Here is a 27,307-nt window from a genome sequence, read left to right as displayed (position 1 = left end):
TTAAGTTACAGAGAAGAGGAAACCCATGAGAGCAAAACCATTTACAAAGAAAAACAAACTAAAAGAATTATGACTGTTAAGTTGTCCTTTGGAGGGTAGAACTCCCTCGCACAGGACTTCACAATATATATATATATATATATATATATATATATATATATATATATATATATATATATATGTGTGTGTGTGTGTGTGTGTGTGTGTATGTGTGTGTGTGTGTGTTATAATAAGAGCTGGTAGAATGTTGGCTCCTGTGAGTTGTACATTTCTTGTCCGTCACTTTAAATCATCTTGGAGTTAAAAGTAAGTATAACTTATCACTTTGTCAGAAAAAATGTTTTCCTAAATCTCTGTTCGAATCTCATCGTTCATAAGACACTTTATATTTTTTTTTTTTAAATGTTATTCTTTTGTTTACAGAGGTAGAAGTGACGGATGAGGTTGAAGGAATATAGTGGTCTACCACTACCAATTTTCCTCTTTGTTTGCTTTGAATTTTTATATTTGGTTTCAATCTACAAAATGGATCCCTCCTCCAGCAGTAACCGACAGAACACACAGCATACACCTCAACAGCTGTAAGTAGCCAATTCTTCTCTTTCATAAATTTTTTTCTACTTTATAGAATCCATAATTCAAATTTTTAATCGCTGGTATGATATATATATATATATATATATATATATATATATATATATATATATATATATATGATCAAAGGACTACTTTTATTTTTAGCACTTGACAATATGATTAAGAATCACGAAATATTAGGGATAAAAAAAAGAAATTTTGAACTACTCTTTCCCTATCCATACTATGAAATTTGTGTCCATTACTGGCTGTTGCTGCCTTCACCGAAGATATATATATATATATATATATATATATATATATATATATATATATATATATATATATATACTGTATATAAGGTCAAAATACATCTATATCAATATTCTCTGGCAATTTTGTTGTTGTTGTCAATTGCATTTTCTCTTTTGTACAGAGACACCTTTCCTCCTTCGATCCAAATTGATGAGTTTGACGAGTCAAGCGTAAGATTATGGAAGATGTTCAGGGAAGCCATTCAGCCTCTTTATTTCAAGATCCTCTGCTGGGTTAATCCTGGTTGGAATCCAGCCAGTAACTTCAAAGACTACCTCGAAAGCCAAGGGGTCAACATCATTCAAGTCAAAAAGAGTCTTAATGATAATCAACTGGATAAGATCATGAATCCTTCATCACACAAAACATGGGACATAACTCAGATTTATGCGCTTCTTCCGTTTTCTAAACTTTTAGCTGGAAAAAATGACAAAAAGTGGCATGAACAAAATGGGTCTGACCCAGAATTGTTTTTAACATGCCTAAAAAACAAAAGGAATGAAGCAGCCCACAATCCAAATATGAACAAAGAGAGATGTTCTCTCGTGATAGATACAGTATATGAACTTACAATAAAACTTCAAGAGGGCTTAAAACTTGTCGTTCTCCGGGATGTAGTAAACACTGAGGATAAAGAAGAAATCGAGAGAGAAATGGACAGAGTTTTTGATGATACCCGGCAGAAGATAGAAGAGATAGGAAAAGGAGGTATAGGAGCCGAGGTCTTTGATGAATATCAAAGGGAAATTGACTTCACAAAAAAGATGAAGTTATTGAAAGAAGAAGGCTTCCCTTGTTTGAAGAAAATTCTTGAAAAATTTAAAAGCATTAATCCTCTCAACCTGATAACAGGAACCTCTTCTAACCCCAACATACCAGTAGAGAAGATTTACACAGAAATGAAGCTAGAAGGGGAAAGTGGCCCCTGTAGTGTTCCTATAGAGGAGATACTGAATCACGTACCTCATTATGATCCCAGTCGACTCTTACTGATCAAGGGAATGGCAGGTATGGGGAAAACCACACTGGTCAAGAAGATCATTTCTGACTGGCTCTGTAAGAAGGACGACATCAAAGGCCTTAATGACTTTGCCATACTTTTGAATGTAGAATGCAGGGATTCCATTGAATCTTTTAAAGACTTATTAGTGATGTATTTTGGAGATGTTCACCAGAAATTCAAAGATAATGAAATTATTGATGTGTGTTTGGCTCACAAGTGTCTTCTCATCATAGATGGGTATGACGAGTTGAATGATAAATCAGCAAAATTATTCCTAGAAGTTTTGACACTGAAGAAATCCCGCAAAATTAGTGTTATTGTGACAACCAGACCTGAAGTTGAGGTGAGATTCAACAATCAGGTGAAATCTGATTACACAACTGTGTCTACAATTAGTCTTGAGGGAATTCCAAAGGAGAAGAGTGAAGAGTTTGTATGCAAGTATTATGCAGTATTGGGGTCAGACAATTCTCCTTTGCAATCATTAGATGAACTGTTAAAGTATCTGAGGAAAACAATGCACACTATGCATGAGGTGTGGGGACTACCCTTAAATCTCGCTCTTGTAACAATTCTGTGGGTGAATAAACCAGATATTATAAGCAACATCACCACTGAAGCTGAGCTCTACTGGCAATTTTACCTTTTGTCTCGCTCAAAATTAGAGGAGCGTTTGGCGAAATACCCCAACACAGCTCATTTCCTACCAGGTGAACTGCTTCAAAAAACGGAGCAGTTTATTGAAAAACTATGTCTTGAATCATTCAGAGCATTACAAAAAGATGAAATCAATATTCCAAAATCCACCAACAAATATTTGTCCAAGTTCTGTTATCATATGAAATTGCCAGCCGAAGAGCTAACTGGCGCCTTCCTGAAGAAAGTGACCACTTCCCAGGGCTTCTTTCTTTACAGTTTCCCTCATAAAGGGATGATGGAATTCATGGCAGCTCTGTCTTTCCCTATGAAATTGACAAACCAATGCTGGGGCCAATCTGTAAACACAGCCACACCTACAAAGATCTTTGAAATGCTTCTTGGAGGGAGTCTCCCTGAAAACCTTCACAAATATCAAAATATGCTGATACAGATGATCAGCCTATTGCATATGGGTGACGAGGACGAGATGAAGGTGTCAGAAGATGCCAAGATTGAGGCACTGGAACTCCTAGTAAGGTCGGGAGTGAACGACAGAGACTCTGTGCTAAGAGTCTTGAAGAATATCAAATGTGATCATTCTTCTTCAAGATGGATAGCACAGAGGTTCAAGTTGTTTCATGAGTACACTGAAATTGAAGATCATACAATTGATGCGTACATTGCCCTCCTTAAAGCCACAGATCCCCCTCTCCCAAACAGAGAGGAAATTAAAATCACAATACTCCTTCATGACACTGATGGGTTAGTTGAACTACAAAGGCAACTTAGCCGGCATCTCATCAACCCATCATGGATAAAACTATATAACCATTACAAAGGAGATTCAGAGCCGACCGTAGAAGAGAGAGAGTCAATCAAGAATCTACTCACCAATGAGTAAGTTATTATTATTTGACAGTTATTTTGAACATTATAAAGATACATATAATAATCAAATATCTGTATAACAATACAATGATACACGATCATACATACAAACATATGCACAAGCACACACATATAGGCCTACTAATAGAGAGAGAGAGAGAGAGAGAGAGAGGGAGAGAGAGAGAGAGAGAGAGAGAGAGTGTCACAACCTTTTGTATAACAATCAACTTGAGTCTTGTAAACAATATATTTTATATTGTCAGTATCATCATTATCATCATTGTCACAATTAGACTCATAATAAGTCGGCTAAACATCAAAAAGTCCCGATTTTACTTTCTCATTTTTCGGTAATATTAATTTCCATATTTTACGAAATTACTTCTTTTCACTTTTCGTTTTCATCATCATTAGCATTATCATCATCATCATAATCATCATGAACTTGATAATAAAATTCCCAATCAAATCCAATAACTATTTCTTTCTTTTCTTTTCTTCTCTTTGGAACAGTTGTGAGATTTACAGAGGCATCTGGGACCCAACGTTCCAAATCCCTCCAAATATTGGAAGACTCCTTGTCACGATGAAGGACCATCCCAGCCTCGACGCCTTCTGTCAATCTTTGGAAAAGACAAAACAGATTAGAGAATTAAGTAAGTAATAATAATATTATTTTCTCTGTTCCTTTCCTCCGAGGGACATTACAATACCTGGCCTCCTTTCCCTCATCCTCATCCTGTCATTCAGTCTGTTAATATCGTTGTTATCATTATCAATATCATTGTTAACATCATTATTATCATCATTATTACTCTGTAGATGTAGAACATTATATTCAGAGGTCTCAATCAGGTGTTTTTTTTATACAAAAAGGAAAATATTGTTTTAATCTGATTTTAATTTCAAATAAAAGCTATCAATGTTAAGTTTTAATTTCTTTCCTTCCATATATCAAAAGGAAATGTCTCATTTCTATGGCCTTGATTTAATTGATAATGATAGAAATGAATCAAAATGATCATGATTGTAATGAATAGGAAACTGATATCGGCACCAGCCATAGTCAAACACGTCTCCTCCTGACTCCGCCTCCTTCCTGCGCTGATTGGTTCTCTACAAGGAAGTGGGCGGAGTTATCCGAACGGGAGAACCAATCAGCAAAAGGGATTTAAAAACGTTTCTTTTGGCCAATGATATTTTGACAATAGAATAAAACTGAGTTTTTATTGGCTTAGGTGATTTAGACAGTGCATAATGTGAGGGTTTCATGAGCAGACTGATGCCATACCTTATGCGAGCCCTACAATGCTCACTTGCACACACACACGCACACACACACATTAACTCCCGCACGCACACGCAAACGCACACGCAAACTCACACACACTAACGCAACCTCAAAGAGACACTGGCAGATATTGCTCTACTGTGTTTAGTTCTTTTGCCTCTAAATTCGTTGTTATTATTATTCCCATTTGACCTTTTCCTTTTGAATCTTAAGAAAGAAACACAGAGAAAATGTTCAGTTTTTTATTATCATTTTTCTCAACGTTTTTCTTCTTCTTCTTCTTCTTCTTCTTCTTATTCTTCTTCTTCTTCTTCTTCTTCTTCTTCTTCTTCTTCTTTCTCTTTCAGTTATTCGCTTCAGTGTCAACGACGTCAGCAGCGTCAGTCGCCCCATCCCTTTCTTGGAGGAGGATCCATTTGTCGAGGACGTCAAGGAAGAAGACATCGAGAAGGTTGGGGACATCCTTCGGACATTGCAACCACAGGATGCAAGGAGGTGAGGAGACATCATTCCTTAAGAGTGTGTGTGTGTGTGTGTGTGTGTGTGTGTGTTTGTATGTGTGTGAAAGGGTACTCTCAATAGGCCTACATATATCCATATCTATTTTTGGAAAGAACATAGGTCTATTTTCTTTGAGCATTAAGTAAACTGATCATAAAATATATAAATTAACATTAATAATGAAAAATGTAATAAAAAGTATTATCAATTTAAGTATTTACTTTTATTCAAAATTTACATGATATTTTGGGTCATGTCCACTTGCGTGTGTGTGCGCGTGTACGTGTACGTGTTTGTGCGTGTGCGTGTGTGTGTCTAAATGCACTTCTTCATCTGAACAAAACAAGATAAAAATAAAAGCATGAAATAATGAATAAATATGGGTGACATCATTTCCTTTCTTCTTCTTTTCATTTCCCTCCATTTCATCCCATTTTCTTCCTTTCTTTTTTCTTCCCAACAGATCGTTCGCGTTAATCTTCTTTCCTCTGTGTTCCCTGGGGAGGACGAGGAGCCCTGAGGTCATCCTCAGACTCCTCGCCTCCTTGAAGGGAGTCAGGGTGAGATTCAGCATCCAGTTCCCAGAAGATGATCGACCAAATGACGAAGCCTTAGTCAGAGAGATGGATCTTAAGGCAAAGGAATCCACCGGATGTAGAAATGGTGTTTATTGGTGAGTTTGCTTCTTCTTTTTATACTTCTTCCTGTTTTTCATAGGTGTTTTACGATCTCTCTCTCTCTCTCTCTCTCTCTCTCTCTCTCTCTCTCTCTCTCTCTCTCTCTCTTCCACCAATGTTCCAAACCTTTCAGCAGCAGGTGATGGGCCAGGATAAATATACTGTATTCACTATAGGCCTAGTTTCAAAATTTATATTTCTTTAAGATTTGGCTTTTGCTTTTTTATTATTAGTTATTATTATTAAGAAATATATATATATATATATGTATATATATATATATATATAAATATCTATATCTATATATATATATATATATATATATATATATATATATATATATATATATATATATACAGAGAGAGAGAGAGAGAGAGAGAGAGAGAGAGAGAGAGAGAGAGAGAGAGAGAGAGAGACTTGATATATATAGCAATTTCCGTTTTATTATTATCTCCTGTTATCTTTTATTATTTTGTTCGTTATCATTTGGTCAGAATCTTCAATCATGTGTGTTTGCATCTCAGTATTTCCTGTTCCCTTCAATCATCTCCTCATTGCCTTTAACTCTCGTCATATTCATCTTCTGCCTTTCCTTTATTATCATTATTACTCTTCTCTACAATGAATATAATAATCTTCGCCCAGGTTTTCTTCATTAGCTTTTGTGTTTATTCATTGAATTTATCCAAAGTCTGTTTCTTAATTGTGATTTTTTCTTTGTTCATTAAAATTAATATTATTATTATTATTATTATTATTATTATTATTATTATTATTATTATTATTATTATTATTATTATTATTATTATTATTATTTTGTTTATTTCTTTATTCGACAGGAACTGAAGAAGAAAAATAGAAGAAATGGAGGACAGAAAGGAAAAAAAAAGAAGTTCTTCAAGCAAGTGTCACAGCTTCCAAAATCTAATTCATATTTGTTGCAATAGATATCCTTGATTCATGTTTGACTATCTTTTTTTCCTAGTGGTTAGCATATATATAGATCACTTCCAGTTTATAAAGGTCATTGTAATATATATATATATATATATATATATATATATATATATATATATATACATATATATATATATTTATATATATATATATATATATATATATATATGTGTGTGTGTGTGTATATATATATATATATATATATATATATATATATATATATATATATATATATATATATATAAATATATATATATAATGTGTGTGTGTGTATGTGTGTGTTTGATATGTTTGTTTAATCATGCCTCAGACATCTACTTGACAATAACAAATGTTAGGGAAAGTTCAACGTCTTTTCATAAAAACCTAATTTTTTCGACACTTTTATTATGTTTATTGTTATATTCATTCTCCTGTTTGTTCTATTCACTTATTATATTATACCTTTGCTGTCTGGAAGTCCTGCTGTTATTATCATTATTATTAAGCAATAATGCTACTATGATTTTATTACCCAGACCTTAGAACTCTGGGATCAACCTGCTAATTGATGTTTGTACTGTATCACCGATAATATTGCATATCTTATCTTTCTTACTGATGTCATAAATGTAAGATCACTGTACCTCTATTGTAATTCTGTATATGGCTTTTGCTGATATAAAGATTATTATATATATATATATATATATATATATATATATATATATATATATATATATATATATATATATATATATATATATATATATATATATATATATATATATATATATGCGCGTGTGTGTGGGGGGGAGAGTGTGTTTGTGTTTGTTTAATCATGTCTCAGACATCTACTTGATAATAACAAATGTTAGGGAAAGTTCAACGTCTTTTCATAAAAACCTATTTTTAGGAAACTTTTATTATTATGTTTATTGTTATATCCATTCTCCTGTTTGTTCTATTCACTTATATCTATTCTCAGAACTTTGCATTTGTTAAATCATTTCAATCATGTTAAATCATTATATCTTGTCATATTCTTAGCAAAATGCTGCAAGACTTGAATGTACTAAGATTCACTTTAAAAATTGTCTAACATCTATTCATGACAATCAAGTCTTGCTGGTGATAGTAGAGGCGATGGTAGGTAATAAGTAACAGTGGAAATCATCAGAAATAAATCTCTGAATGAAACAAATGTTTTTTTCATCACCTTTAACATTTTATTTTTCAATATTAGAGTACATTGATAAGGTCTTCTGAAATGTCCCTAATCTTCCCTCAAAGCTCTGGATGGAATCTGTAGGCATAAGCTCTTCAGCAAGAAGTCTCTCTCTCTCTCTCTCTCTCTCTCTCTCTCTCTCTCTCTCTCTCTCTCTCTGGAGGTGACTGAAGATATCATTCATACCCAAGTCCTTCAAAGGACTCATATCATGCAACAAAAAAGAAATGAGAAAAAGGGATCTTCAAACTTTTCAGACAGGTGAGTACTTTGTGAAATCTATTGTTCTGTATTTGATCAGTTTGAACATTAAAGTAAACTTATCAGAAAGTATAACTTTTTCATGTTAAAAAGGACCAGTTTTGCTGCTAAAAAATCATATTAATATAGTTAATCCATTTACTTTTACAATAAAGGATCAAAATAAACGATTATCTCATTAAGCTTTTTATTGCAGATATTTTATCTTTTGTAAAACACTTGAACTCTCTAATGGCCTCATATATTGATGCTGTTTCCTATTGCAGATCAGATGAACTGGTAGAACAGAAGACTGACTGGCTTACTGTTGCAATTGATACAGTTCCTCGTCATCTGTTGGACTTGAGAGAAGCTGACATGTTAGGCCAGCGTCCGTCAGACCCATGAAGTGAAATTCTTATCAGAAAATGAAGGAAGGCTTAACTGAAGCTGACATTGGAGAAGAGAATAATAAGATGAGGTAAGATTTTCAGGTTAAGAATTTTGAGTTATTGTTCATAATGAATTGTATCAAATGGTTATGATAAGGAGTTACTTATTTTAATCAATGGAATGAAAATTTAAGATTTGTAGTTACTGCTCCTAACTAGAGAAATAGAAAGGGTAATATTTAAGTTACTATTTTTAATGAATTGAATGAAAAGAGTAACGTTAATATTAAATTTCATTATTCATGATGAATATAAATTACAAAAAACTATTTATACAATTCGACTTATTTTCGAATATTTTCATTTGTTCACACAATGAAATATAAATTTTCACTCTATAAAAGGTAATGATATCTTCTATATCAGCGTGAAACTAGTAAAGGTAGATTAAATGAGGTGTGTCTCTCTTATTCTCATGGCAATGCAGAGGCTGAGAGAGACCAACCCAGGGAGAGAAAGAGCGAATTAATTATCAGTAGCTGTAGCCTCATTTCCTTTTTCTCTCTCTCTGCTTTCTTCAATGAGTTAGTTTTCACAAAAAAAGGGTAAACATTGCTTCTGGTCTGTTGGAACCCGACATACCCTGTGTGTAGCAGCTCTCCTCACCTCGGTCTTATTCATTTAGTATAGCACTTAAAATTTGTAATGCGCTCGTATGTTGATGCTATTTCCTTTTTAGAGATCGAATGAATTGGTAGAAATGAACATTGACTGACTGACTGACTGACTGCTTGACTGTCTGACATACTGACCGACTGACTGGTGCACAGGGATATTGCTCATCGTCATCTGTTGGACCTAAGAGAAACTGATATGTTAGACCAGCGTCAGTCAGACCTACTAAGTCAACTTCTGATGAGAGGAGATAAATAATATTTCTTCGAGAATCTATCACATTAAAGCATTGTTAGAATATTTTCATACTACTGTACTTGTTTGTATTTCATTTGATATTAATTTTTCCTCTTATGTTTTTTCTTTGAAATAGAACGTAATGTCTTTATTATATCATCACAATGAAAGGAGAAAGAAATTAGATGTCTCACCTCTGCAGCACAGACAGACAGACAGACATGCAGAGAGGAACAATTAGGTAATTCTGACCAAGGATTCCAGTCCTCTTATTTTCCAAATGTCTACAAATAACTGCAACTTGATGTGTTGTATATGTTTTGACCTAAATTACGTTCTTGTTTCTAAATCACAATTAAAAGTGAAGGTAAACTCAGGGTTCTCAAACATTCAACTTTTGTTTTTAGAAAATAACTCTGAAAATTACCTATTTTAAATAACTTCATTATATGGATTCTGCTTAAATGATTTGTCTTCAGTCATCAAGCAAGACATATTTAACTTATATTTTTTTCACAATATTTCGTTCATGTTTATTATGTTTTCAGGATAAATATTGGTCGAGCTTATATATATTCAAATAGGGAGGAGTAGAAGCTTTGTCTTAAGGAATTTTTGCTATGGGCTACGAAACTGCTAGAGCCTGTGTATGGCCGGAAGGGCCAGGCAATGTACTTGAACAATAGACATTATCTGCATTCTGGAAATAGAGTGTGACCTCAGGGAAAAGCAGGTCATCTCTCAAAGTGTTAATTCCTTCACCTCTCGTTTCGGATCGATGTCGGTGAGTACCAGACACAACCATTCGTTAACCTTGTCCTTCTCTAGAGTCATCTTCCACTTCTTTGCACAGAGCCTCCTCTCTTAAAACTTCTATATTTTTCTTAAGATTTATTGCTGCACGATTCGGTTGATGCACAATTAATATTTCTCCTCTTATCTTTATGCGACAAATTCACGAATGATAAGACTTGGAATGAAGGAGCCATTTGATTCCGGATTGTAAAAATTACCTCCTTACAATGGTTTCAAGGCATTGCATTCATATCACTAATTTATCATTGACCATAAGGCAAGTGGTGTTTGATAAGTCTGCTTTATTGTATGTTTGCAGGGAAATGATTAAGGGACGAGCTTCTCTTCGGAAATTCCTCCCTCTCCTTTATTGGTGCTTGCACCAGCACTTAGGTGAGATGTCATTCAAACTTATTGAGTCCTTCCTTGCAAAGACCTGAGAAACACCTTGCCTAGAGTGTCAGAGTCCTGGATCGAAAAGGGAAGCTCCAAACCAGGCCTGTTGGAACGAGGTCCCTGGCATACTCTTTCTATAGCAGCTCCACTCACCTCAGGTTTTTATTTTAGAGGTTGGGCACACTGAATCCACCTAAGAGAGAGTAGAGAGTTTCTCTTAATGAATTTGCAGACAATGTCTGCATTCAGGAACCAGAATACGACATCAGAGAGCAGCACCGAGGCAGTTCTTCAAAGCTTATCTCGGATCGTTGGCGGTGATTACCAGACTCAGTCATTCCTTAACTTAGACCTTCTCTAGAGTCATCTTCTTCTTCTTCTTCTTTGTATAGACACTCTTTTCTATAACTCCTTTATTTTGCTCATCTTTTATCAGGCAATTTGGCCCATGCAAAATCCTATTTATCACAACTATATCATTTTTCGGTGAACTTACATATAAAGTGTAAAGTGTTTTTGTACAACTTCTATCCTGCAGTTAATATTATAAGATAATGAATATATCTGCTCCGCCAATACAAATTCATATTTATTTAATTGATCCATTCTGTTTTGCTATAAAAGATCAGAGTGAAGATATATCACAACAAGATTTTTATTGCGGACATTTTATCTTTTGTTTAGTACTTAAACTTTGTAATGTACTCGTTTGTTGATGCTATACACCTTTTACAGATCAGATGAACTGATAGAACTGAACATTGACTGACTAACTGACTGAATGACTGACTGACTGACTGACTGACTGACTGGTGCACAGGGATATTGACCACTGTCATCTGTTGGACTCAAGAGAAGCTGAAGTTTTAGAACAGCTTCAGTCAGACCCACTCAGTCAACTTCTGCTGAGAGGAGAAGGAACACAGAACTGAGACGGACTTTGCAGAAGAGACAAAAAGATGAGGTGAGATTTTAGGGAAAAAAACTTTGGAGTTGCTACTCTCAATGAATTGTAGAAAAAAAAAAAAAAAAAACCCTGTTCCAAACGAATTAAATGCAGAGTAAAATTACTTTCCTTTCGGTAACTTTTGCAAAAGTTTTCTATATTGTCATTTCTTATTGAATCTATCATTGTTAAGAGTACGATTTTTTATAATAAATAAATATTTCTTTGATAATTTACTACATTAGACGTATAAGGGTTTTCAAACTTTCAGCTCCTGTCTTTAGAAAATAACTGTAAAGATACCTCTTTCAAATAGTTTCATTATATGGGTATCACTTCAGGCATTAGGTTAGATGAATTAAACATATTTTTTTTTCACAAAAGATTATTTCTATGGTTATTGCAAATTTTCAAGAAAATTATTTGTTTAACTTCTTTCTGGAAATTCTACCATTTCTGCAAATGGCACTTGCATCAGCCCTCTGGTGAGAGGTCATTCTTATACGACATATTTTCTTGTTTTCTGTTTAGGAGTCCGAGTAGAGAGTTCTGAGGCCTTTTTAGGACATTTTTCCTATCGGCTGCAAAACTGCAAGAGCCTGTGTATGACTGGAAGGGCCAGGCAATGTACCTAAACAACAGACATTATCGGCATTCTGGAAATAGAGTTTGACCTCAGGAAGCAGCAGTTCATCTAACAAAGTGTTAATTCCTCCACTTCTCATTTTGGATTGGTATCGGCGAGTACCAGACACAGCCATTCCTTTACTCTGTCCTTCTCTGGAGTCATCTTCCACATCTTTGCACAGACCTTCCTCTCTTCAACTTCTATATTTTTCTTATGATTTACTGATGGAAAATTTGGTCAAGTCACAATTATTATTTCTCCTTTTCACTTCTTGCGACAAATTCCCGAATGATAAAACTTGGAATGAAGGAGCCATTTAATTTCGGATTGTCCTTTTAAATGTAAATCTATTAAGATTATTGAAATGAATATGGAATATTTCCTTTTGAAAATTGTTCTATCATAAATGTAATGTGAAAACTGAAAGATATGATCCGTTTTGAGGATCCGTTCTTTCAATTGCTATTTTATATACTTCATGAGAAGTTTTTAATATCAGCTTCATTTAATTGCAGATTCACATAATCAAAGTAGAGTAGTCTAGTCTCCTTGAGAAGCAAGATGAGGACATCATCCCAGCAAATCATCTGGAATCCACTTAGGTGATTAGATCCTCTTGATTGATTAGAACTGAAAAGAACTCACCCGATCTCCTGTTTGATCACAATCTTCAGGTGAGTAACATTATAGCTTTGCTTTTGATCAGCACACAAGTGAAACAACCTTACTCATGGATTAAGGGTAGATGTAATAGATTTAAGGGATTACTCAGCAAGCAAATTGATAATCATATAATTACAAGGAAGTGTAATGAAAACAAAATACTCTTTATTTCATTAATAGCACACTCACACTCTCCATAATAAAATGAGTTAATATGTAAAGATATAAAGGCGACATTTTCTATCAGTAAATTTGCTACTGTACAGATATGATTACTCTCAATAATAACTTAAAGCAATATCTTTAGCAAGAAACTATTTTACTGTGGCTGACATGAAAATAGTGAATTAATCTTTCATGAAACATTCATATATTTCAGTTTCTCTTCCTAAAGGGAAAGATGAAATTAATGAAGCCCTGAAGCATATCCCTCATGATGATTATAATGGCCCAAAGTACATGGTGATCAGTGAACTTGAATACTTGACTCTTTTCATAATTTTATCACTTATTTCCAAGAATAAAGAACATGCATTTTGGTACAGAACAAGCACATCAGTGTACATTTCACCTCCTTCTCCAGTCTGCTTTTCTGTCCACAATCTCAAGAACAGGTCTTCAGGTCTTCTCCTATCATGTATCATTCCACATGCTCTTCTCAGGATTTTCATTTCCACTACTCGTATTATTTTCTGTTCGTCTCTACATCCAGTGCATTCTGTAGAGCTGTGCACTCCTGTTGTCAGAGTCAACCTATTTATTAAACATTTCTTAGAAGCCCTATAAATACATTCCTAAATTCCATGTGCTTTGTAATAACTTTTGATTCCTTTTCAAAGAAAAAATCAACCTTCTCAACCTAAAATCCTATGTTTTTTTTCACAGGAATCTGATCCTAAGTGAGAGAAGTCCACAATAGTACAATGCCAGATTCTGATAACAAGCCGGAGCTGAGATAAGGTTTACAGTGCCCCAAGAAGGTCCTGTAGTATGAGGCTCTCCACCTGCTGACTCCTGTCCTCAGACTTCCAACTCTGTCTATGCCCCATGACCCTTATTTCCCACCTGCTCAATGGGGTATTTGGGTGAGCAAGGAAGCTAGTGCCAATTTTACCTTAAAAATCTAAAAATTCGTTAGAGAATTAAAAATATACTTTATATCTTCACTGTAACCAGAAAACAAGAAATTTTTAATTCATAATTTATCTATTTTTTTCAGAATATCTTGGTGCTGTATAATCTTTTTGTTATAATATTTTATCAATGGCTTACTAAGAATGATTTTTTTGTTGATACATACAGTATTCATAGTCCTTATAGAATGTATTTTTTCATCACATGGTATAGTTATTCCCTTCCACAAAATGGCACTGTTTCTCAATATATATATATATCAGTTCTCATATACTGTACAGCCATTTACGACATAATTTAAATATAGTATTTTCTTTACACTGTACACCCATTTACGACTTAATTTGAATGTACTATTTATTATACCGTATACCCATTCACTACATGATTAGAATGTACTACTTTCATACTGTATATCCATTTACGACATATTTTAATTTTACTATCTTTATACTGTACATTCTTTATGAACACAATTTAAATATACTATTTTTATACAGTAAACCCATTTACGTTATAATTTTATTGTACTATTTACATACAGTATACCCATTCACAACATAATTTGAATGTACAATTTTTATATAGTATACCCATTTAGAACATAATATGATTTTACTATTTTCTAAACTGTATATCCTTCAACATCATGATTTGAATATACTATTTTTATACTGTATATCCATTTACGACATAATTTAATTGTACTATTTTTATACTGTATATCCATTTGCAACATACTATGAAAATACTATTTTTATACTCTACACCTATTCACAGCATAATTTGAACGTAGTGTTTTTGTTAGTAAACTATATATTTTGTAGCGTAATGGAATATTTTTTTTTTTTAACATATAATCTATACACTATATACCCTTCATTGAATTCTGATTTTCACCCAATGCTTGCTTATGGAATGCTATAGTTTTGATATTTATTTTATGCTATTAGGGGAATATCATTATGTTGACATACATTCCATATGATATTGATAAATAACCTGGATTAAATTTTTATTGTGTGTTAATATGGACCATTTATGCACTGCACCTGATTATATAATTCACTATTCATTTTTACTGATATTTAGACATTTTACTGATGATATGCTGTTGTTGATACAATAAATTTATCTGTATTAATAACTGTTTTTATATATAAACCTTTTATTACCATCATAAGGACATTAGTTAAAGCAGTAGTTCTTAACCTTTTTCAGTGTTCGCACCCTTTTCAAATCAGCAGTCAGTTCTCGCACCCCCCTGGATTGTGAATATATGAAAAGCTAAAAATACCATTTTTTATGTAATAATAAAACCTTTTTTTATTCAATCTTCATTCATACAGCTTAAAGTTCTTTCAAGAGAAAAAATTATGAGTATGTATCAATAAGAATATATTTTATTTGGTTCAAAACTACATTATATTTTGCCTGCACTGCACTGTAAACCCAGTGACTTCGTTGTTGCTGATTTTTTCTCCATAATGGCATCAAATCTTGGTGTCTTAGTACTGAGTGCTACTCGCATGTCATGTTCAGAATTCAGCCGATTTCTGCTTTTTGTTTTGATGTGAAGTAGACAAGAATATCCTTGCTCATATAAGTAAGTAGTTGCAAAAGGTACCAGCACTTCAAGTGCTTTCATTGCTAGTACAGGGTATGCTTCCAGCTGAGAAGCCCAGAAGTGGTCCATCTGACTATCGGTGAACTCCATTTGGATTCCACGATTGTGTCTCCTGTTGATGAGATCTTTCTTGATGCTGCCATCATCATCAACATCTTCCAAATTCTGCATGAAAGGGTTCAAGATCCAGTTATTACAAGCTTATAACTCTCCACATGAGAAATAACCGTCAAAGGAAGTACACAGCATCTGCATATGTTCAACCATTTTTGCAACAAAGTTTGGAGGCAAGGTAGAATTTTCTGTGACTGTCTCTTCCAGGCAGGGGAAATTTACCAAGTTCCCCATTTTCACACGCTTTATCTACAAGACTAGCTTTTCCTTGAATGCAGCCAATTTCTCGCTTGCAGTCATAATGTTAAGTCCCCTTCCCTGCAGAGAGAGATTGAGTTCATTGAGTGCTGAAAACACATCAGCCAAGTAGGCAAGCATCTGATCAAAACTAGGGTTATTGAAATGTATGGCCAGTTCTTGTACCCGTTCATGGAGAAAATGGTGAATTTCTCCTCTCAGATCAAACACACGAGATAGCACACGACCACGTAACATCCACCTCACTTTAGTATGGTACAAAATAACAGTGTGTTCCTGGCCTACTTCCTCACAAAGTAACTGAAACAATCAATGATTCAAAGCACGGCTGTGAAAAGCTATGAAGCGTAGGTAAAAACATACTTTCTTCAATATTTCACAGGTATCCTCGCACCCCTTTGGAACCAGGTTCGCCCCCCTAGGGGTGCAAGCACCCCTGGTTAAGAACCCCTGAGTTAAAGTGTTATGTATGTATGGTAAGGAGAGGGGGGGGGGGGATTCTTCACGTGTATATGTCTTCCTTGTTTCCTTGTTGTCTATGATCAACAGATCTGAGTTGATGTCACAGAGAAATGTGACATTACTGCAACGGACGATGTCACAATGTGATGGTCACATGATGATGACATTTTAGATGTGTTGGCTGAGTGAGGAGATGTCCCACTTCTCTGTTAGTCTCGGTGGAGGATGGTACTCTCTCTCTCTCTCTCTCTCTCTCTCTCTCTCTCTCTCTCTCTCTCTCTCTCTCTCTCTCTCTCTCTCTCTCTCTCTAAAAGTAATTTCACATTGAATTTAATAAATTACAGGGACACTAGAAATATAAAACAACCTAAGTAAGAAGATCCGATTTTCTTTTCACAGAAATAAATTCGTGATCTTAACTAATAAATTTCTACATTAAATCTCTAAAGTTATGAATCACTTATTTTGTCTAATGTCTCTCAACTTTGACCTTTAACTTTGATCTTACTGTTTGTGCTTCCGGTCTATTTTAAAATTTTTGGTGTATATCTATACATGTAAATAGAGACAATTTGTTTTGTTCCATTAAGAAGTTTCTCTTCTGACAAACAATGTCCCATGAATGCAGAGTAACCCAATATGAATCCCTATGACCTATGACCTCAAATTTCTAAGAAGCAAATCCCCTTCGTATTATTCTGAGTGAAAGATAGAGCATTTTATTTCTCACGTTGCTTTGAAAGATATATGAATGTTTTTGGGATTTAATCAGAATTAAGTGATGCTTACTGAAATCGGTTGGAGGTGACCTCCAAATGATTTCCAGTAAACAATCATTAAAATATTAAGAAAATACTATTGGACAACGTTGTTATGCGTATGACTATTTTTTCCCCGATAAGTCCTGCAGCAGAGCAAGGCTCAGTGACACAGGTTTCTTCAGCAAGCATTACCAAAACAACAGATATTCAATTTTCTCTCCCCAATAACTGTGAATATCTGATATTTAGATTCCAATATTGTGGTAATATAGTTAATAAGTATTACCAAATGCTATACATGGTTAGTAAAACCATAGTAAGAGCTGACATAAACAAATATCAGAGGGTGAATAGCAGAACTAGAGGCATATCATTATAGCAGTGTGTCCTACGCAAATTGAGAACGCCAAATATGGACTAATGTAGTCACGCCTAAAGTGTGCTATGTGCATTTGCAATGCATTACTTGCTTAAAAATAAACATTTACAGAAATTTGGAAAAAGCCATTTTAAAAGAGGATTGTTTAAATATATAAGTTGATATTAGTAACCATTCCATCAGTTAAGAAGAATAGCAAAACTTGGTTGGGTTATGATTAGTGAATAAGATATTTCATCTTGAAATTGTACAAAAATTGTAAGCAAATTCTAAATTCACTTGTATGTTAATCTTTGTTCTTTAATCACAGCCAAACTTTGTATATATTATTAACAAAATAGCGATAAAAACAAATCTGCACGATTCCTAATTGTATTTTTTATTAATGTAATTTACAGATAAATGTTATACAGCTGTAGACTCTAATTCTTTCCTCTATTTATTTTTTACATTTATGCAATTCTTCATATACATGATAAAATTCAACGAATAGAAAAAAACCCTGTGTTATGACAGTGAAATATAAAATATTCCACGGGTTTATTTATTTATTTTTTTATCATATTAGGCCGTGGCTTTCATAACAGACTGATTGAAGAATTTCATTGCATAATGGATGCACAGTTCAATAAAAATCCTGCAACATTTTGCTGTATAAAAGCACTATGCAACAACATCAGAGCATCAGTCTGCTCCGCTTTCGTACTGCATAACAGGAGTCAAGCCGATCGTAATTGGTCAGATTTGGTCATGAGAGATAAAGGATATTGCTGAATTTAAGTCTTTCCAGGCATATTTCCATAGCAACCTCGATAAAGTATTGCCTGATTTGTACAGCGTGATCATTGTAAAGTGCTATAGCTATTATTGAGTTTTAAAATAGTTACCTTTCAACACACTGGCTTTCTCTTCTACTATGTAAAGCAGTGTGTCTGGGGATGATGCACCAACAGTTTCCTTCCGTAATCAGATTGTCACATTACACAGGGCTGCCAGTTCATAGACTCATGATTTTGACTAATAGTTTCTTTAGCATACTGGATAAAACGCAAGGAGTCAAGGAATTAAAACATTTATGTTTGTTAAATAGATTTGCTTTAAACCCGTTGATTCTGGTGTCCAGTTCAAGAGTAATCGTCTTTCACAAATAAGGAGACATACCTGATAATATGTTTAAAGTTACAGGAAGTAGGATGGCAGGTAAAATGGTTCAAAGATGAGCTATACATCAACTTGACTGGTGATTCCTTCATGATAACTCGCCCCTGCCAGCCATTCATGGACACCAGACAGCCAATACATCTCGTACAACTGCTGATATCATTTTTGCAATTCCAGCATATATCAAAGCACAATTAACTTACGTAATTCCTATAAAAGAATGCATAATACTGACTACAGGAGTCTGTATTTGTGGTTTTAATTAATTACCAAGAGGGAGGTCTGAATTGCCTTGAGAAACAAGGTCTATACCTACTAAAATACTTACTTATTAGGACAAGGAAGTGAAACACCAACCTATGACTAGAAATCCCGTCATAAAAAATCCATTTTATAGTAGAGAAACTGCAAAATAGGCCAACAAAAAACTACACAGCATAGCCCACATATGGTATACTCATAAATCCTCAAATCATAAATTATGTGACACATTTGTTACTTAAAACATTTTGGGACCTCTAATGTAGAGGAGATTTAGAAAACATCGAACATTGTTTTTGAAGGTCATAAAAACTAGAAATATTGATACAAAACATTATATTTGAGCAAAATGATATTACAATATATGCATTTAAGTATATACCTTAACTTGTAGGATACTGCAGGTTCATAAGTGCATATTGAAGACAATCAGATGTGGTTAAATTTCAATCAAGTCAGCCTGTCTCTTGGTGACACCCTTGGTGGTTACCAAACTCTCTTATACTGTCATAGTATGGAAAATAAAGATGTTCTTGGAGAGAACTGACTTCGTAGAGTGGAATGGAAGATTAACCTCTTGTCCTCCATGATGGTCAAGACCTGGAAAACAGCACACCAATACGTCCACCTTCATTCCCTCTTCAAGTTTTAGCTAAACCAGAACAAAACAGAATTACGATCATTGATAATTTTTTTGCTGCAAAAGTATAAAGTCCTTCACCTCTGGTTCTTTCTCAACAAATGGTACAGGAAATCAATAGAATTTCCCTTGTACTCATACACCTCATCTAAATAGTCTGAGGAGTCAACAAGCTGCATAGAAACCTCACCCAAGTCCTCCTCCTCACCTTCTTTCTGTGAATTGCACACAGTTTCTTTTCTTGCAATATCTTCCTTGCAGATAATACCTTATTTTTTTATTATATCTTCTTCCTCATCTCTGCCTTCATTCTCAGATATGTGAGGGCCTTCTCATTCTTAATCAGAGTGTAAGCTTGTACCATCTTACTCTCCTTTCAATAAGGACAAAGAGAAGCCTTGGAGAATGGCCAGACACTCTTAGAGCTCAACTGTGCAGAAGATTGGCTTGATCTACTAGGGTCTGGAGTGGACGGGTAACTAGACGTAATGATGTTATGATGTTATGATTGAAAGGCCAGAAACCATTTGTCCTGAAACCAAAGGGAAGGTTAGAGACAGTAGTGGCTTTAATTTAAGTTTCAGATACAAACTCGGGCAACTGAGGCACGGTTATATGTTCATTGGAGGTGAATGAGAAACTGGTCGTCCAGTAGAGCCCAGAGAAATGTATTGAATGTACTGAACATACTCACATGCTAGGGCTAGATATTGTGTGTCATATGCAGACGAAGTGTAACAATGATTAATTACAAACTTCATATCATTAATGCATATGTGACGTTTTTTCAAGAAAAAATTTTTGACAGTTAAACTTGAAGTTTTTAAGAAAAAGCTATGGCTGTTAAACTTGGGGTTTGAAAAGCAAAAAATACTGCTAAACTAGGCATTTTGGTGGAAAGTATTTATTTTGTCAGTTATATTCATTTTCATGATCCTTCCTTTATAAGGTTATTATACTAAAGGTTTTTCTACGATATTCCTATTGCTCAAAAGTAAAAATCTATTCATGATTCAACAACTGGACATAAATCTGTTATAGTTACAATCATTAGAGTCAAACCATTTTAATTACACATGTAGAGTAGGGTCAATATGAAGTTTTATCCCATTCAATGGACAAATGATTAAAGTTAATTTTCCTATTGTATTGACTCACACATAGAATGGTTGAGGCTAAAGTTTGATGTGGAGAGTCTTTGCCTCTGTTCCACCAACTTTCGATAACAATTCCAACGGTTTTTCCGGGTAAGTTGAAAACTTTTCAAAATCCTTATCTGTTTTGAGAAGAATTCAAACTGTTTTCCCTTTAAACATTTATTCTCCTATTAAAAAGAGACTGGTTTGGTTAGTTAAGAAAAATGTGAATAAAAAAATTTGATATTTTGAATGAAGAAATGTTTGTATTTGCGTGAGAACAAATTCCTTCTACTAAAAAACTCGCATTAGTTGTTAGTCTCATTGGTTTTGTTTTGAAATCCTCCATCATAAGTTTATTCCTAAACAGATGCAAATCATGATCCTTCGATTAGAACGGTTTTTGAAACATATCGAGGTAGTTCTAATGACCTGTCAGACAACTGAAGACGCTCTCCATGTTTTTAATCCGTCTCTCATATTCTGTCCGTTTAGATTTTCTTTTCTTCCTCTTCCTAAAATTAATAAATAAGATTTTCAGATATCCATTTGTAAATATGGGTAAAGGGAAAAAAGGTGTTACTTGGCGCCTAGGCTGAAAAGATGTGTGCTCTGTCTTCTCTTCAAGTTCTGTTAATTTGGTGGCTCTTTTGAAACAACAGTTCCTGAAGTGTTTTTATGCTTTATTTTTAGAGGATTTTCATTAATTCAAGTATAAAAAAATTGATAATTATTGAATTGATTGCTATGTAAGTTGTTGGTTTTACATCACGTGGGACTCATGTAGAGTTGGGTACTATAGCCATGAGTTCTTTTGTTAAACACTCAAGTCTTTTCACAGTTAAGGCTTTGTTTTATGTTGTTTTCATACTTCGGGGTGCGCTTTTTGTCTCCGTCTCTTGAGTTTGGTTGATTATTTACCGTTCCATTTTAGAATCAGACCTTGTTCTTGGTTAACAGATGCTTTTTCTTGTACACACTTTTATTATTCCTTTTTGAAGCTTTTATATTTTTTCATTTAATTTTCTTGAGGCTCCTCTTCAGGGTCCTGGTGACTGTACATAGATAAGGGTAAAACAGATCCCTGTCTTCTGAATTTCGGAATTCTGACTTGGGGCAGAACTTTGGTGGAACAGGTCTTTGCTTGGGCTTGGCGATAGTTTAACCTTTCATTCGCCTGGTGATCGTTTAACAGTAACGGAGAGCACTTAGGCAAAGTGGCCTTTTGGGGTTGGCTCTTGCTTAGTACATATAGGCATTGGGACACAGTTTGACATGAATGGGGCTGGTGGCCTTTAGAAGGGGTTTTTGCCTATGTAGATATGATTCTAAAAGACAGAGGGGTGTGTAGCCTTTTAATTGTTTGTAGAGCTCTCTCCTGTTGGGTTGTAATTTGCTAAATTCGGCTGAAGCTTCCCTTCCCCAGCGAGATGTAGTTCAGGCCTATCCTCCCCTTCGTTGCATCTCAGGAAGGTTCTCCTTGGGGTGCTTTCCCAGTTGTATGTTCTATTTTGTTCCCCGGGGTTTGAGGTTACGGTTCATGTGAGTTTCCTTTCCTCACCTTTTTTTCCTCCGCTTCTCGTATATTCAGCAAGGATTGTTTGGAAGCTTAGCGCACCTCCTTCCTGTCTGGTCCCTATTCTCGGTTCTTGGCAACACAGTTCGATTGTTGCCGAACTTCTCTCATGGTTGAAGGTTCTTGGAGCTTTGGCAAGGAGTTGCTTGTGGTGTATTAGTGTTTTTTTTTATTGAACATGACTTATTTATTCTATTAGGGAGATAGTCTTGATAATTTTCTTTTACTGACGGCTTGGCACTGGAGTAGGGTGATTGAGCGGAGAGTGTTTATTTTTTTTCGGTTCTATCCATTTTAATTTTTCTGGCTCCTTTCTTTCAGGGAACAATATGGACAAGGGGCCCGGTTGCTCTTCTCAGTCATTTTGATCTTCCATTTTCTACAAATAGATTTTGTTTGTTGTCATGATCTAACTTTGGAGTTCCCTCCTCGGCCTCTTGGCCTTCAAGATCCAGATAATAGGAGTTGCTTGTCTTAGGATGATATTCGTTCATGTTGGCTCTTTGTCAGTCTTAGGATCGGGGACAAGGGAATCCCTTTTAGCTTTTTTCCCTTTGTTTTAAGATTTTTTTTTTCATGTTAGAGGCACAAGATTTCTCTTTTGGGCTTTTCTGGCGTCTGTCACTAGAGTTTGTGAGTTTGAGACGCTTTTTGCCACGTAGCTATGTGGGATGGAACAAGGTATGCCCTATTTTCCGGATTTGCTCGTTAAGATGGAGGTAGCTTTACCTTGCTTTCTCTGGTTTCCTCCTTGATGTCTCTGACTCTGTACATGGGTTTGTGCTTTGTCCTATGAGGACTTTCTCTCTCTGAGATGCCTTTTCATTTTGTATTTGTGTCCTCGGAAGGTGTGGAGTGACTGTCTTTCCTGGACTCGGGTCTTGAAATACGTGTATGTCCGATACCATGAGTTCACGTTTGATTTATAGCTACGCTGGACAAGTTATGAGGGCGTCATTGTCACCTGTGCTTGAATAGGCCTATTGCATTTTTCCTTTTTCTTCTCTTTTTTGTGTTACATCTCCAAGGTATTTGGCCTCGTTGCCCTTTGAGTCAGTTGGCGACGACAGAGCATTTGGTCAGTCTTCAGCCATGGCAGTTGCTTCTTTCTCCATAGGATGAAGCTGCCTTCTTGTATGTTCATTGTGTTGAGCTAAGATTAGTATGTCATACTCTTGGGCTTTAGTTTAGTGTGCTTCGTATGGCTCAGCCTGGGTAAGAGTTAGATCTTATTGATTAGAGTTAGTTAGACTTGATTGATGAATGGTCCGTTGATTTCCACGTGCCAGCCTGGTCGCACAGTGGTTTTCATTGTTACCCGTTAGGCTAGTGTGGTGGCATACCAGTGATCATTCCTGCGGCAAATTATTTTTTTGCCGCTCACCTCTCGATGTCACTCACACGAGACAGGTAGCAATTTGTATTGCTGCTCTTTGTGTCATTGCTGGTAGTCTCCATTATGATACAACCAATGTTTGCTGACATTTAACCAGTCGGTCCTCTTCTGTCCAATGACTGCAAGACTGGAGATTATGCAAAAAATCCTGGCACTCGCTCCTCGACACTTAGGCGCTGGCTACTGACGCTACTATTCTCTGGGTAATCAAAAGACCAGGTAAGTGCTCAAAGCACTCCTCCTGGATCTGAGTTGGAAGTGCTTTGTCTTGTCGCGGTCAACTCTTGTCTCTCTTATGAGATCGGTTTTGCTCTGGTGTCAGCTTTTCATGCCTCTTCATCTGGGCATTGAACACTCAATAGGAAGAGGGAGGTAGATGGTGGTGTTAGTTTCTTACAGTTCCACGAGGCTTGTATGCTCCGGTCCCAGTACTAGGGGGTGAATTACACATCTGGTCTTGCCTGGTTGCCTGATACATATATATATATATATATATATATATATATATATATAAAATTTATATACATATATATTTATTTAGATATATATATATATATATATGTATATATATACATATATATGTATATAAATATATATATATATATATATATATATATATATATATGTATATATATATATATATATATATATATATATATATATATATATAGATATATATGTATTATATTTATATATATATATTATATATAGATATATATCAATATATATATATATATATATATATATATATATACATATATATATATATATATATATATTTATATATATATATATATATATATATATATATATATGTATATATATATATATATATATATATATATATATTTATATATATATATATATATATTTATATATATATAATATGTATATATATATATAAAATAAATATATATATATATATATATATATATATATATAAAGATATATATATATATACATATATATATATGTATATATATATATATATATATATATAGATATATATACATATATATATATATATATATATATATATATATATATATATATATATATATATATGTATATATATCTATATACATATATATATATATATATATATATATATATATATATATATATATATATATGTATATATATATATATATATATATATACATATATATATATATATATATATATATATATATATATATACATATATATGTATATATATATATATATATATATATATATATATATATATTAATATACATATGTACATATATATATATATATATATATATATATATACATATATATACATATATATATATATATATATATATATATATGTATATATACATATATATATATGTATATATATATATATATATATATATATATATATATATATATATATATATATATATATATATGCTAATATACATTAATGCCTTATTGGTGTCCAAAAATTTTACATAGTTTCTCTTTGGACAGAGTTGTCTGCATATAGTCTCCAGGATAACAGTAGAAATAAAGCTTTTCTCCATTTATTGTTCAGTATCAACACGAGTTTGGGATCAGTTTGCTACCCTTCTTCTTGACTACATTGAATTTTAGAAGTATGTTTTAATATATAGGTTATGGTCGCGAGAATTTCAGCCAAAATTGATTTGATATTCGGAAAATCATTCAATAAAAATCAATAAATGATAATCTTAGATTTTTTAAAATATAAAAACGAAAATACATTAATGATTTTTCAAAAGTCATTAGGAATTTCATGATGATCCCAATTCCATTCTTTGTAGCCAGCTCGACGTCGGTTCCTCAGGAACGGCATCTCTTGTTCAAACCAGATCAAATCGTGATGCTTACTCACTCCCACAGAGTTATGGTATGTGATGTGCATTGATCTCAGACTCAATTCCATTTATAGCTGCGTGTTTCCTTATGACATATTGTGGTCTTGAGTCTCCTGCATTTCATCCCTCTTTCTCTGATGGTGCTCAAGTTTCCAAAGTTTCACAGGTGTTGATGCAGACCTTTCAGAATTTATCTCATTCGTGCAACGCAGCCTAGGACATGAAGCTCTCTCACTCTATCAGAAATACCATATATGAAGATCACATAAATCTCTGAGTCCAGTTTATCTGGAAGCACATCACTCTCCACAACACCTTGAAGTATCTTGGCACCATCATTCTTTCCTTGATGAAGTGTCCTCTGCCGTTCCATCCAGGCTGTTAATTGCTTGCCACTTTTAACTAAGGTATTGGGTCCTGTTGCTCAATGTTTACAATGAATAGACAATGCCTAAGTGACATGAAAAAATTGGAGATATTTTGTCCTCGGACTGAATGTCTGGCAGATAGTTTTCAGGATAACAGAAGAAAATTCAACTTTTCTCCATTTGTTGTTTGGTGTTGACATGAAATTCAGATCACTTTTCAATCCTTCTCAAATTCTACATTGAGTTATGGAATGACATTTTAATATATAGGTTATGGTGGTGAAAATTATTTGGATACTTAGAAAAACATTCAACAAAAATTTATTAATGAGAATAGAAAAGGTCTTTGTTGTGTTCAAAAATCGAAGATAGTTTTGGGTGGGATAACCATGTCATCCTGATGGAAGTTCCTTTAAGTTCCTTTATCTCTGCTTCGGATATTTTCTGCGAGTGATATACCAGAGAATTTTAACTGTAGAGGTATCGGAGTGTTACTACCACAGGAGCGAATATTTTGAAAAATATTGTGCATGTAACAGGGACATGTTTAAAACATCCATGGCTATCTTTCCCCGAATAGAGTTAACCTTGTCTCGAAGGATATGGGATAGAATTGGATATTTGGGAGAGCCGTTACAACTAGGATAGCAGTGTTTTACTGTGAATACGTTTGCTTGCTCACCATTCCATCAACAGCCATTGTATGGAAAATTGCCTCACACAGAGAATCTTGGTGGTATGAAGTTAACGGTGGATCCATCTGGATGATATAACTATCTCACCCAGAAATAGATTTTTCCTGTGTCAAAATTCATTTTTTTTGGCTCAAGCCATGTCATCCTTATGGAAGTGTACCAGATAATTAACAAAAACTCTGTTTTGGCATAGAGTTTTTAACTTCCTAAGTACTCTTTTGTGTCACACTCACTAGTTATAAATGATATGAAATTACTCTAAGGTTAATGCATGTAATGCTGTTTTGTTTTACACTTCCAAACATAGCAATTTTGGGCAAAAGTCCAACTTTATGAGTGGACTAAGAAAGTCTTTGTAAACTGTGATGAAATCAAACAGTTATCATCAAATCCCCACACACTATGACAAAGGAACACATGTAAGAACACGTAGTCTGTGAAATGAGGTTTAGAAAATAGAAGT

At 34.1% G+C, this 27,307-nt stretch overlaps 2 protein-coding genes across 2 annotated transcripts in view; one reads left to right on the top strand and one right to left on the bottom strand.

Moving 5' to 3' along the window:
• Positions 1-27,307, bottom strand: part of LOC137633740 (uncharacterized) — a 388,422-nt gene that overhangs the window by 187,025 nt on the left and 174,090 nt on the right. The gene's annotated exons all lie outside the window — the stretch shown is intronic.
• LOC137633736 (uncharacterized) lies at positions 439-4,085 on the top strand. The gene is made up of 3 exons (XM_068365982.1): positions 439-581; positions 1,013-3,430; positions 3,935-4,085. Exons 1-3 carry the CDS (start codon positions 439-441, stop codon positions 4,083-4,085), a joined length of 2,712 nt encoding a protein of 903 aa, XP_068222083.1.

This window comes from Palaemon carinicauda, chromosome 43 (assembly GCF_036898095.1).
Source record: "Palaemon carinicauda isolate YSFRI2023 chromosome 43, ASM3689809v2, whole genome shotgun sequence".
Classification (NCBI taxonomy): Eukaryota; Metazoa; Arthropoda; class Malacostraca; order Decapoda; family Palaemonidae; genus Palaemon; species Palaemon carinicauda.
The sequence above is the reverse complement of the archived record's forward strand: the minus strand, read 5'-3'. Positions and strand labels throughout refer to the sequence as shown.